At 42.6% G+C, this 12,733-nt stretch overlaps 1 protein-coding gene across 1 annotated transcript in view; it reads right to left on the reverse strand.

The window, feature by feature from the left end:
* LOC137504562 (E3 ubiquitin-protein ligase RNF213-like) overlaps window positions 1-12,733 on the reverse strand; it is a 526,907-nt gene that overhangs the window by 444,468 nt on the left and 69,706 nt on the right. The window contains exon 6 of the mRNA XM_068233144.1: window positions 7,671-8,826. Within this exon, the coding sequence (XP_068089245.1) occupies window positions 7,671-8,826 (1,156 nt within the window). The remainder of the gene's footprint in view (window positions 1-7,670; window positions 8,827-12,733) is intronic.

The raw sequence follows: 12,733 nt of genomic DNA on the forward strand, positions 1-12,733 counted from the left end.
CGATTTCCGCATTCCGATGCGGAAATGCAATTTCCGATCGGAATTTCGGAAATTGCATTTCCGTGGAATCCGAATGAGCATCCCTACTGCCTATACAGCCCAGCCTCTGTTGCTATCCCAAACCCCACTAAGGTCCCCCTGCACTCTGCAATCCCTCATAAATCACAGCCGTGCTGTGAGGCTGTGTTTACATCTGTAGTGTCAGTCTCAGCTGCTCCCCCGCCTCCTGCATAGCTCCGGTCCCTGCTCTGTCCCTTCCCTCCAATCAGCAGGGAGGGAAGGGATGCAGGCGGGGACTGGAGTTCTGCAGGAGGCGGGGAGAGCAGCAGACTGACACTATAGAGATAAACACAGCCAGCTCTGACAAGCTGTTTGTCAGCAGCGTGGCTGTGATTTATGAGGGATTGCAGAGTGCAGGGGGACCTTAGGGGGGTTTGGGATAGCAACAGAGCCTGGGCTGTATAGGCAGATCCAGCCTCTGTATGCGGATAATATTCTTCAAACCCACCTCGGGTTCTCTTTAAGCAGGCAGCTTTCCACAAAGCCTCCCTCCCACCACCATGCAAAGGGGGGCTGCTTCTTGCTCTCTGCCCCCTGTGTCATCTGAAGCGGAAACCGTAACTCACTGATTACACAGCGCGGCATCCTCCCTTGTCCCTCTGCTCACGCTGGTCTGTTTACAATACCACAGCTATGGCTCCGCTATCACATGACACATGAAGTCACATGACATCGGAGCCATAGCTGTGGTATTGCAAACAGACCAGCGTGAGCAGAGGGACAAGGGAGGATGCCGCGCTGTGTAATCAGTGAGTTACGGGTTTCCGCTTTAGTGCTGATGGTGCATTAGATGACACAGATAGGGGAAAGAGTGAGAAGCAGCCCCCCTTTGCGTGGTGGTGAGAGGGAGACTTTGCTGAAAGCTGCTGGGGAGGGCGAGGCCCCTTTCCATGGTGGTGGTAGGGAGGGGGTCATTTTGGCAACCTGCTGGGGGAAGGGGGGGGGGGGCTTTCCATGGTGGTGAGAGGGAGGGGGTATTGTAGTAAGCTGCTTGCTGTGGCACTGTCTGGAAGGGGAGACAGATGCTGGCTGCTGCAGCTCATACATCCAATGTGACACAGGGGACACATAGCCAAGGGGACACAGTAGCCACACAGCTAGAGGGGCCACACAGCCCAGGGGACATGGGCCACACAGCTAGAGGGGCCACACAGCCAGGGGGACACAGGAGACACACAGCTAGAGTGGCCACAGTGACCACACTGAAAGGTGACATCCTGGTCCCCAAGTGCAGTCCTTAACTTTCCTAGGTAGACTTCTATTTAAGACAATAAAAAAATCCAGCTAGAGGGTCAAATATTAGGGTCGACTTATACACGAGGATCATCCTGTATCCTAGTATATACGGTATATGCAGTTTGAAAATGGACCAATCCCATCAAGGTGAGAGTTGATTTTTTTTTTTTGCAAGAACAGAGTTAAATAATTTTTCAACATGAGGAATACACAGGTTCTTTTTATGTAAAGTCATATGTAACATATAGCAGAAAGTTTACATTTAGAATATTTGGAGTATAAAGAACTATCCAAACTGGTGTTAAGGCAGCGTACGTTAAAAAGGAGCGCTGGGAAAAAAGGGTGCGGGGTTTTAAACGATAAGCATGGATAACGTTTAAAAATGTATTGTACTGTATTTCGTTTAAAATTAATGTTTTATAAAGTTATAAATCATTAAATAATGTGCATTAAATCGGCAATTGTAAAAACGTTAATCTTTCCTTTAAATAGTGAAACGTAGAATAACGTTTAAAAAAAAATTACTAAGTAACCCTCCCTGTACCTACCCCTAACCCCTAGACCCCCCTGTTGGTGCCTAAACCTAAGACCCCCCCCCCCCCCGTTGGTGCCTAAGTAACCCTCCCTGTACCTACCCCTAACCCCTAGACCCCCCTGTTAGTGCCTAACCCCTAGACCCCCCTGTTGGTGCCTAAACCTAAGACCCCCCTGTTGGTGCCTAAACCTAAGACCCCCCTGTTGGTGCCTAAACCTAAGACTCCCCTGTTGGTGCCTAAACCTAAGACCCCCCTGTTGGTGCCTAAACCTAAGACCCCCTGTTGGTGCCTAAACCTAAGACCCCCCTGTTGGTGCCTAAACCTAAGACCCCCCTGTTGGTGCCTAAATCTAAGACCCCCCCTGTTGGTGCCTAAACCTAAGACCCCCCTGTTGGTGCCTAAACCTAAGCCCCCATGTGATAAGCATTAATAACGTTTTAAAAATATATTGTGCGGTTTTTTCGTTTAAAAATAATGTAAAAAAAAAAAATTGTACTGTTTTTCGTTTAAAAATGTTTGAAAAAAATATTGTACTGTTTTTCGTTTAAAAATAATATTAAAAAATGTATAAATCATTAAATAATGTGTAATCATGAGAAGCAGTAATAAAACATTAAGTCTCCGGGCGCCGCTTTTAAAACGTTATTTTTCTCCGGCGCCCTTTTTTCCTATCGGGCGCCCATTAAACGATATTTATTATGGGAGTGAATGGCGGCGCCCGATTTGTCCACTAGCCTCCTGCGCCCTTTTTTACTGTTTCCGTTAAGGCAAGGGTATGGCTCTGTCCTGAATGTGCTACATTTTCTTGGTGCTCACAAGTGTGGAATCTAAAACCAGAGTAGGTTCAACACTACATATCAATGAAGAGATAGACTTATAACAGGTAATTAATAAGAACTAAGAACTATCCTTATAAACTTCTTAATAACGGTGTTGATTTCTTTGTTTTTCATTTGTCACAAGCGACTGTCTATGACTGAAGGAGTTAATTGAAGCATGAACCTGGTTATGCCTATGACTAACTAAATGGATAGAAAAAGACATGGAATCAAACTTTAGGATATTTAAAACAAAATAAAATAAAAAAAGTTGCCATAATGTAGCTGTTGGATAGATGGCCTTTATAGTATACTGTTAATATCTTGTAATCCTACAAGTGTAGGTAATATAGGCTTAGGATTTGGGCCTGTATGCCCAGGTCCTGGTTATCTTCTATAGGATGTATGGGGTACATTACACTACAGTAGCAATAAAAAGTATGTGATTCCTTTGGAGTTATATGGATTTCTGCACAAATTGGTCATAAAATGTGATCTGATCTTCATCTAAGTCACAAAAATAGAAAATCACAGTCTGCTTAAACTAATATCACACAAATAATTCAATGTTTCCATGTTTTTATTGAACATACCATGTTAAAACGGTATAAAAAAACTGACATAATATTCAATAAAAACGTGTTTTCCTAAGAGCTGACTTTGCATTTTATTCATTACTGCTTTATTCATCATCTAACTTAATCAGAAAGAATTTATGCTTGTCTCACTGTCTTTAGGAGACCCGGCAGTGTGAGAGAAGGCTGTGTTTACATTCCTCACTTGATACAATTAAACACAAAATAACATTATCTATAAGTTCAGATGTGGCCAGCTCTGCTGGCAGGGAGCTGTGTTAACCCTTTGAATGCAGTTCTAGTAAAAAAAAAATGCTGGTTGTATATAATATGCTGTAAATAATCTATTAGAGCAAAGTAGAAATGCTGGGTTTCATTCCGCTGTAACATTCACAGTGCAGGTTGAAAAAGTATGTGAACCCCTAGACTAATGACATCTCCAAGAGCTAAATGGAGTGAGGTGCCAGGAGTCCAATCAATGAGAGAAGATTGGAGGTGTTGGTTACAGCTGTCCTGGCCTATAAAATACGCACCAGTTTTGGGTTTGCTTTTCCCAAGCGGCATTGCCTGCTGTGAATGATGCCTAGCACAAAAGAGCCCACAGAAGGCACAAGGTTAAGAATTGTTGACTTGCATAAAGCTGGAAAGGGCTATAAAATTATCTCCAAAAGCCTTGCAGTTCATCAGTCCACGGTAAGACAAATTATCTCTAAATGGAGAAAGTTCAACACTGTGCTACTCTACATAGGAGTGGTCATCCTGTAAAGATGACTGCAAAATCACAGTGCAGAATGCTCAATGAAGTATGCTAACATCCCTGTTAACGAATCTATGATACGTAAAACACCAAACAAGAATGGAGTTCATGGAAGGATACCACAGAGTAAGCCACTGCTTTCCAAAAAAAAACAAAAAAAAAAAAAACGAAACATTGCTGCGTGTTTAAAGTTTGCAAAAGAGTACTTGGATGTCCCACAGCAGTACTAGCAAAATATTCTGTGGACAGATGAAGCAAAAGTTGAGTTGTTTGGAAGAAACACACAACACTATGGTCTCGATTCATAAAGCATTACCTCATGCGGTAATGCTGAAAACAGCAGACTTTACCGACCACTTAGCAAAATGTCAATTCATAAAGGCTGTTACCGCATGAAAAGCTGACATTACCGACCAGGGAGATAAATTACTGACTTGGCTGCAGTTACCGACAACACATGTCAGTAAATTGTCAGCAAATGTCAATTCATAAAGCCTTCAACAAGCGGTAAGCCTGGCGGTAGTTACCGACACCTCTAGTGAGGCGATAACAAGTTACCGACAGCTCTGACAGCTCTGATGAATGCAAAAGTGCAGAGATCCGAAGTCTGTTTGAGTCATCAGTGGAGAGAGCCAGAGAGCCCTCTGTGTGAATCATTTGAGCAGGCAGGGAAAGACTGTGTGACTCATCTGTCTGAGTCATCAGTGGAGAGAGCCAGAGAGAGCCGTCTGTGTGAATCATTTGAGCAGGCAGGGAAAGACTGTGTGACTCATCTGTCTGAGTCATCAGTCGGAGAGCCAGAGAGAGCCATCTGTGTGATTCATTTCTGCAGGGCAAAGAGAGAATCGAGACACCGCTCTACTCTACCGCTCAATGGGCTGCGGTAATTTACCGACCTCCAAAGGCAGCTGGGGAAATCTTTATGAATTAGCACACAGACCGGGAAAATACCAAGTGCGGTATTTTCCCGACAAAATTTTTTTATCGCACTGCTGTTTATGAATCGAGGCCTATGTGTGGATAAAACGAGACACAGCACACCAACATCAAAACCTCATCCCAACAATGAAGTATGGTGGTGGGGGCATCATGGTTTGGGGCTGCTTTGCTGCGTCAGGGCCTGGACAGACTGCTATCATTGAAGGAAAAATAAATTCCCAAGTTTATCAAGGTATTTTGCAGGAGAACTTAAGGTAATCTGTCCACCAGCTGAAGCTCAGCAGAAGATGGGTGTTGCAACAAGACAATGACCCAAAGCATAGAAGTAAATCAACAACAGAAAGGCTTAAACAGAAGAAAATACGCCTTCTGGAGTGGCCCAGAGTCCTGACCTCAACCCGATTGAGATATTGTGGCATGACCTCAAGAAAGCGATTTACACCAGACATCCCAAGAATAATGCTGAATTTGAAAGAGTTCTGTAAGGAGGAATGGTCAAAAATTACTCCTGACCATTGTGCACATCTGATCTGCAACTACAGGAAACAATTGGTTGAAGTTATTACTGCCAAAGGAGGTTCAACTAGGTAGTAAATCCAAGGGTTAACATGCCTTTTCCACCTGCACAGTGAATGTTTACATGGTGTGTACAATAAAAACATGGAAACATTTAATTATTTGTGTGGTATTAGTTTAACCACTTCAGCCTTCAGTCGTTTTTCACCTTATGCATCTAAGCAATTTTCACCTCCCATTCATTTGCCAATAAGTTTCTTACTAATTATTACAATGAATTGATCTATAGCTTTTTTTTTTCCGCCACCAATTAGGCTTTCTTTTGTGTTACATTTTGCTAAAATTATTTTTTTCTGAATGCATTTTAACAGGAATATTAAAAAAAATGGAGAAAAAAATATTTTTCTCAGTTTTCGGCCATTATAGCTTTAAAATAATACATACTACTATATTTGAAACCCACACATTTAATTTGCCCATTTGTCCCGGTTATTACACCATTTAAATTTTGTCCCTATCACAATGTATGGCGCCAATATTTTATTTGGAAATAAAGGTGCATGTTTTCAGTTTTGCGTCCATCACTATTTACAAGCTTACAAATTAAAAAAATATATTAGTATTATACCCTCTTGACATGCATATTAAAAAAGTTCAGACCCTTAGGTAACTATTTATTTATTTTTTTAAAATTGTATTTTTTTGGAAAAAATGTTTTAGTTAATTTTATTTGGGTGTTTTTTTGGGTGTGGGAAGTAAACCGTTAATTTTAAATGTTATTTATTGTGTTTTTTGTTAAAAAAAATGTATGTACATGTAGTTTTACCATTTAGCCACAAGATAGCCACAGACATTTTTTATAAATTCCATCCTGTACACACTTCCGAGCACTCTCGCTTACAGGAAGTATAAGGAGGATGCGATTTTTTTATTTGTTCAGAAAAAAATGCGGCTTCTGATAAGAAGCTGTCGGTCTCTCTACCGGGGACTTAGATCAATGAATGGGAACTATGTTTCTACTATGGCCAATGTAAAAAGCCCTTAAGACTTGTACACATGCAAGTTGGTTATCAGCTGAGGAAGCTAATTGGGGCCATAGCATGTGTACAGTGGCCTGATCCTCCCCTATGCATCACCAAGAGACAGATCATCTTCACCAAGTGCAGGGTCTAGAGCTTTGTTGTCCTTACTCTCCCCTGTTATGTGCCACATACTGTAATTTCTGCCATCTGCATAGCAACAGAACATGTCACTGGCCTGTAGACTAGAGATGCACTTATACAGCACTCAGCTGCATACAGTCACCTAAGTTATTGATTTCCGATCCCTAGGGTTAACAGTTATTGTGTGTGTTTATGCACCAATAGGTTACAGCTGTGCTAGCAAACCATCTGCAGCATCATTATGGAAGATATACTGTAAAACAGCATTTCTCAATATTATTATAGCATGTACCCTTTATTAATGACTGTCTTGGCCAAGTACTCCCTATTGCTGGTAACATCATGTCATTGTGTGGGTGCTGATGGGGGGTTAGAGGTCACTGTGGGTGCTGCCTGGTGTGGGTGAATGAGGTCAGTGTGGGTGCTGGTGGAAGGGGGTCCAGTGTAGGTGCTGCTGTGGATGGAGCTCCCTTTGGGTGGGGTTGAAGCTTCCTGTGAGTGGCAGGTAGGGCTTACATGAATCAGAGGAATGGCTTCCCATGGCTGGGGGTGGGGCTAAGGCCCCTAAGGTCAAAGGAACACACTTGTGCTCACTAACTTGCCTATGCTACTCCTACTTCTCCTGCCTCCCCTATGCTGCATGCTACAGGTGCCTTACCATATTCTAGGCGGACTTGACATCTTTTCTCCTCTTCAACTCCTACAATACTCTACCCTGCAACCCAGGACATGCACAATTTTCAGAAGCTGAACTTCCTTATGAACACATGGCTCTGTGGTTAGTCGCAAAGAGATTTAGTGAGTTCCCTCAGCATTCACCGGGGGTGGAACTAAGCAAGTGTGGCCAGCCTGTACCAGGGGACTCGGGGAGCTGTGCTGTTGACCGTGATCACACTGATCACATCAGCAAGCACTGCAGTGGCGTGCCTTAGGACTAATGATGCTCCAGGCAATGGCCTGTAATGACTGTGATGAAAAACAGCCCTGCCTATACCATCAGTAGTTTGCCACCTTTAGATGGCAAGGAAAGCCCTGTGAAAGACACTCAGAGGTGGTTAAGTTGTACTTACCGACTCCTGCTCTCATAGAGGACACAATGCCCGCACTCTTTCCATCCTTAAATACAGCCGAAGCTGAAATCACATCAGCATTGACAGTGAAATGTGTAGACAGGTAACGCTGAATCTCTGCTGGGGGTTTCTGAAGGATCATGGGAACTCTGAACCGGCTGAAGACAGAGGATATGTAGCAACCCTCTCGCTCTGAGCTACAAATCATTACAAGGTTGTAGTTGTTCATGCCCTGAGCCTTCATCTGTTGAAAATGTTGCTCAGACCTGTAGGCAACATCATAGCTTAGTTGATCTGCATAAATCAAACTGTAAATCTTTCTCCCATTATATCCTGGTGTCAGACATCGTCGCAGAAACAAGGCAACCTCTTCAAAGGTTGTCTGAGAAGAGCACAGGAGAACCTCATCGTAGGATGGCAGTGGCTGATCCGAGCTGTGCATGTATATCGCTAGAGCACAAGACAATATTTCTGATGGAGGACACAAAACCAGATTGGGCTGACGTGACTGCAAGCTGGGATGGAGGACACGCTGTACTGGCGTTACATTTAACTTAGCCAAAGCTGCCAAGCTATTTCCCAAGGTGTCTATATCCAAACATCCCGGGAAAAAATGATCCATGTAATCCATTGAGAAGTCCCAAATCACATCTAGTTTCTTTGTAACAGTTTCACAGACTTCAAGTTCTGATGTAAATTCTGCCATCTCAAACGTGTCAGAATCTGAGTCATCATTCACTTGGTAAAAAGAGTTAATGGGGTCAGCTTTGGTACAGTCAGGTTTGATGAAAGATAACATTACAAGTGCTTCTTCACTGATATCCGTTTTCTTATATTGCTCACACAAGTAGACCAACTGCTCTTCTGTGTAGTAGTTCAAATAGTAATGTTGAGATCTTATCTCTGTTGTAAATTTTAACCACTTTTCCAAATATAACTCCATGGTTTTGCAGATGTCTGGAAGTAAGTCAGTAAGAACACCGTGTCCTTCAAGCTTGCCAAGCTCGCCAATGCCATTAACCTGAAAGTCCATGGCAATACTGACTTCAGCAGCGTCTGAGCAGTAGATCTTTGTGTCCCAGTGTCTGAATAGCAGATTCCCAGCCAGGCAGAGGTCAATAAATGATCCAGCAAGCCTCTGTACGTTAGAAAATATCTGAGAAGAAGAAGAGATAGTTTAACATCAGTACAGTATTTTAAGAGACACTGAAGTGAAAATAAACTTAGTAGAAACAATTAATTGAATGTGTAGTATGGATAGTGAATAAATAATGAATAGAACCCTTAGTAGCAAAGAAAAAGTCCTGTATTTTTATTTTTAGTTATATGACTTTTTTATATAACATTGCATAATTTCCTAATATTTGCAGTTCACAAACAATACTCTATTAACCACTTAAGCCCTCGGTCGTTTTCACTTTATGCATCTGAGCAATTTTCACCTCCCACTCATTAGCCTATAACTTTATCACTAATTATCACAATGAACTGATCTATATCTTGTTTTTTCCGCCACCAATTAGGCTTTCTTTGGGGGGTACATTTTGCTAAGAGCTACCTTACTGTAAATGCATTTTAACAGGAAGAATAAGGAAAAAACTGAAAAATTAAATTTATCAGTTTTCGGCCATTATAGTTTTAAAATAAAACATGCCTCCATAATTAAAACCCACGTATTGTATTTGCCCATTTGTCCCGGTTATTTCACCATTTAAATTATGTCCCTATCACAATGTATGGCGACAATATTTTATTTGGAAATAAAAGAGCATTTTTTCCGTTTTGCATCCATCATTATTTACAAGCTTATAATAAAAAAAAAAATAGAAATATTTCTTCTTTACATAGATATTTACAAAGTTTAGACCCTTAGGTAAATATTTGTGTTTTTTTATTGTAATTTCTTTTTGTTTTTTTTATTAAACATTTTATGTGGGTATTTTTGGGAGGGTGGGATGTAAATAGTGTTTGATTTGGGGAAATATATGTGTATTATTTTTTTTTTTTTTTTTACTTCTAGATGTAGTTTTAGTTTTTGGCCACAAGATGGCAGCCTTGAGTTTACATGATGTCATTCTAAGCGTACAATGTATGCTTAGAGGGACATAGGAGTCAGAAAAAGCAAAGCTTCCGAGAGAAGCTGTCGCTTTTTCTGCGGGGGAAGAGGAATCGTAATCGGGCATCATGGCCGATTCATTGATTCCTGGGCTAACGAATCTGTGGCCGGGAGCGCGCGTGCATGTGCACGATCGGCCACAGGAGTGCACATGTCCTCTTTGATGTAGAACTACGTCAAGGAGGACAAAGTGGTTAAAACTATAAAACAGAGCAGAGCTAATGACCCTATGAACTTTCCGTCAGTAAAACCTTAAACAACCAGGAAACAATGAGAGACAGGTCAAGAAAAGTGCTCTAGATACTGTACAGACACACATGAAGTGCAGAAAACGCATACAGAAAACTGACAGACGAGTGTGCTCCCAGCCTCAGCTTCTTACACTCAGTCTGTCCATTTCTGATGGATCAGAACTGGCTCTGCAGACTCCTCCAGCATTACTATAGTACAGAACACTTGGGGAGGGGTAAAGAGGTTGGGGCAGGGCACTGTACACAAGACCCTGCTGCACACCAAATAGGGACTGTCTACAAATTTTTGTCTTCAGAACTTTATATGATTCCTTATCAGCAGCTGAGCAGATGCAGTCATTAGAACAATTGGGCAGAGAGCAGAAAGGTTTCAGTCTCTCAGGACAGGGAAAATAAACTTCTCCCCCCACAGGGCCCTCTGCAGCTTCCGGCCCCCTGCAGCTGCATCCCTTGCAGGGTCTATTGTTATGCCCCGAGGACTGTCTTTGAACCAAGTTGGGTGTGGAGCTCAGAGAAGCTCTTTTGCATAGATAACAACTGTAGTTTCTCAACTCTTCTTATACAAGAAAACAACATGAGACTTTTCTTTGCTACTAATGCTCTATATCTTAGCTGTACTACACATACAGTTCATTATCCCATAAGGTTATTTACACTTCAGGTTTGCTTTACAATAACGTTAGCATTTTCAACACAAATAATTTTAACACTTACATCTCTTTCCCACTAGAATCTGCAATTGTATTTATTATTGAAGCAAGGTAGATATTTAAAAGTAGGACCAGTAGAAGATAAAGTAGATATATTTATTACCTGTCAAATTAAATGGGTAGTGTATGTCATTTACAGCAAAACTCCTCCTAACTTCAGAAAAAAACGATATCACAATCGTCCAGCCGGTGCTCAGCGTCTAGCAGGTACACCACTCCTGCACATCCATAGACAGAACAAGAAAGAAAGACACAGCACTCTGGAGCTGTATGCAGCAACAAGCTGTCATCGCCTGCTCCAATACAGCTTGTTGCTGCATACAGCTCCAGAGTGCTGTGTCTTTCTTTCTTGTTCTGTCTATAGTGTATGTCATTTGGTGCCTATGTGCCCGGTTTTACATAGGCATGACAACTAGGGAAATGGAAACCCGGATACAGGAGCATGTTGAAGCCAGTTGCGTGTGGACATAACAAAAGTTGTTTAAGTGATACTTGTAATGACTAACTGTACAAGATTCCTTTGCAAACTTTCGGAACTTTAAGTTTCTTCTTCAGGCATGTTTCAGAGATAGAAATGAGCTGATACTGTAGGTGGGGAAAGGAAAGCAGAGAAGGTTACACCAGAAACAGAAAAAAGAAAAATGATAAGATCCGGGTGATAAGCACATATGGAGCACATTGGAGTAAACTACACGAGATGCTAGATCGTCACTGGCATATACTAACTGGATCTGCAGAGATAGCTGAGATAATTGATCCCATTCCCAAGGTTACAGCAAGACGTGCAACTAATCTAAGGGACATGTTGGTTAAAAGTGAATACAGGCGAAGTCCAGCACCGACAACTTGGTTAAATAAAGTGCCGGTGGTGGGAATGTATAGATGCGGTAAGTGTAAGGCATGTCCCTATATACATAAGGCCCAAATGTTTTGGGACAGTGGAGGATCAAAGGAATATAGGATCCAGTCATTTATTAATTGTAACTCAGAATGGGTAGTACATATGGTCACCTGTCCCTGTGGCCTTATGTATATAGGGATGACAGAAAGAGCTCTGAAGGCACGCATATTGGAACACATGGGTAATATTGTAAATAAAAATATGGACACAACGTTGGGCAGGCACTATGCAGAACAACATGGATCAAAACTGCAGGGTACGCTTTTTAAAGGGATCTATAGATTAAAGATCTTGGGGGGACGTGGGAATTGGAGGAATGAACTCCTCTGTAAGGAAAGTATGTGGATTTTCAAACTGCAAACCTTATCCCCATGTGGCCTTAACCTCCTTGCCGGTTATCCCGAACTCAGTTCAGGGTAACCTGCGCAGGAGGATTTCTCAGGCCCCGCTGGGCCGATTTGCATAATTTGTTTTTTGTTACAAGCAGCTAGCACTTTGCTAGCTGCTTGTAACTTCCGATTGCCGTCGTTCACCGCCGATCCGCCACAATCCGCCGCGCCGAGTCGCTCCCCCCCGCCCCAGACCCCTGCTCTGCCTGGCCAATCAGTGCCAGGCAGAGTTGAGGGGCGGATCGGGATTCCCTATGACGTCCCGACGTCCATGACGTCGGTGACGTCATCCCGCCCCGTCACCATGGCGACCGGGGAAGCCCTGCAGGAAATCCCGTTCTGAACGGGATTTCCTGCTTACTCTGATCGCCGAAGGCGATCGGAGTGGGTGGGGGGATGCCGCCGCTCAGCGGCTAGTAGCGAGCCGTAGGCTCGCTACATGATTTTAAAAAAAAAACCTCCTGCGCTGCCTCCTTGCCGGAGGAATTGAATCGGCAAGGAGGTTAATAATGAATTTAGTCTTAAACCCCATTTGAAAAAGGTTGCATATACCTGAGATGACTCTGATCATAGAGACAGGTGTGCCTGTATCTGTTATGCATGTGAGATATTTGCATGTGGGGAATACCTGCTACCTATTGCTAGGGGGAGGAAAAAAGGAGGAAAAAAACTGTCATGCATTGCCTTGCTAGTTGT

This window comes from Hyperolius riggenbachi, chromosome 4, assembly GCF_040937935.1.
Source record: "Hyperolius riggenbachi isolate aHypRig1 chromosome 4, aHypRig1.pri, whole genome shotgun sequence".
In the NCBI taxonomy this organism is placed as follows: Eukaryota; Metazoa; Chordata; class Amphibia; order Anura; family Hyperoliidae; genus Hyperolius; species Hyperolius riggenbachi.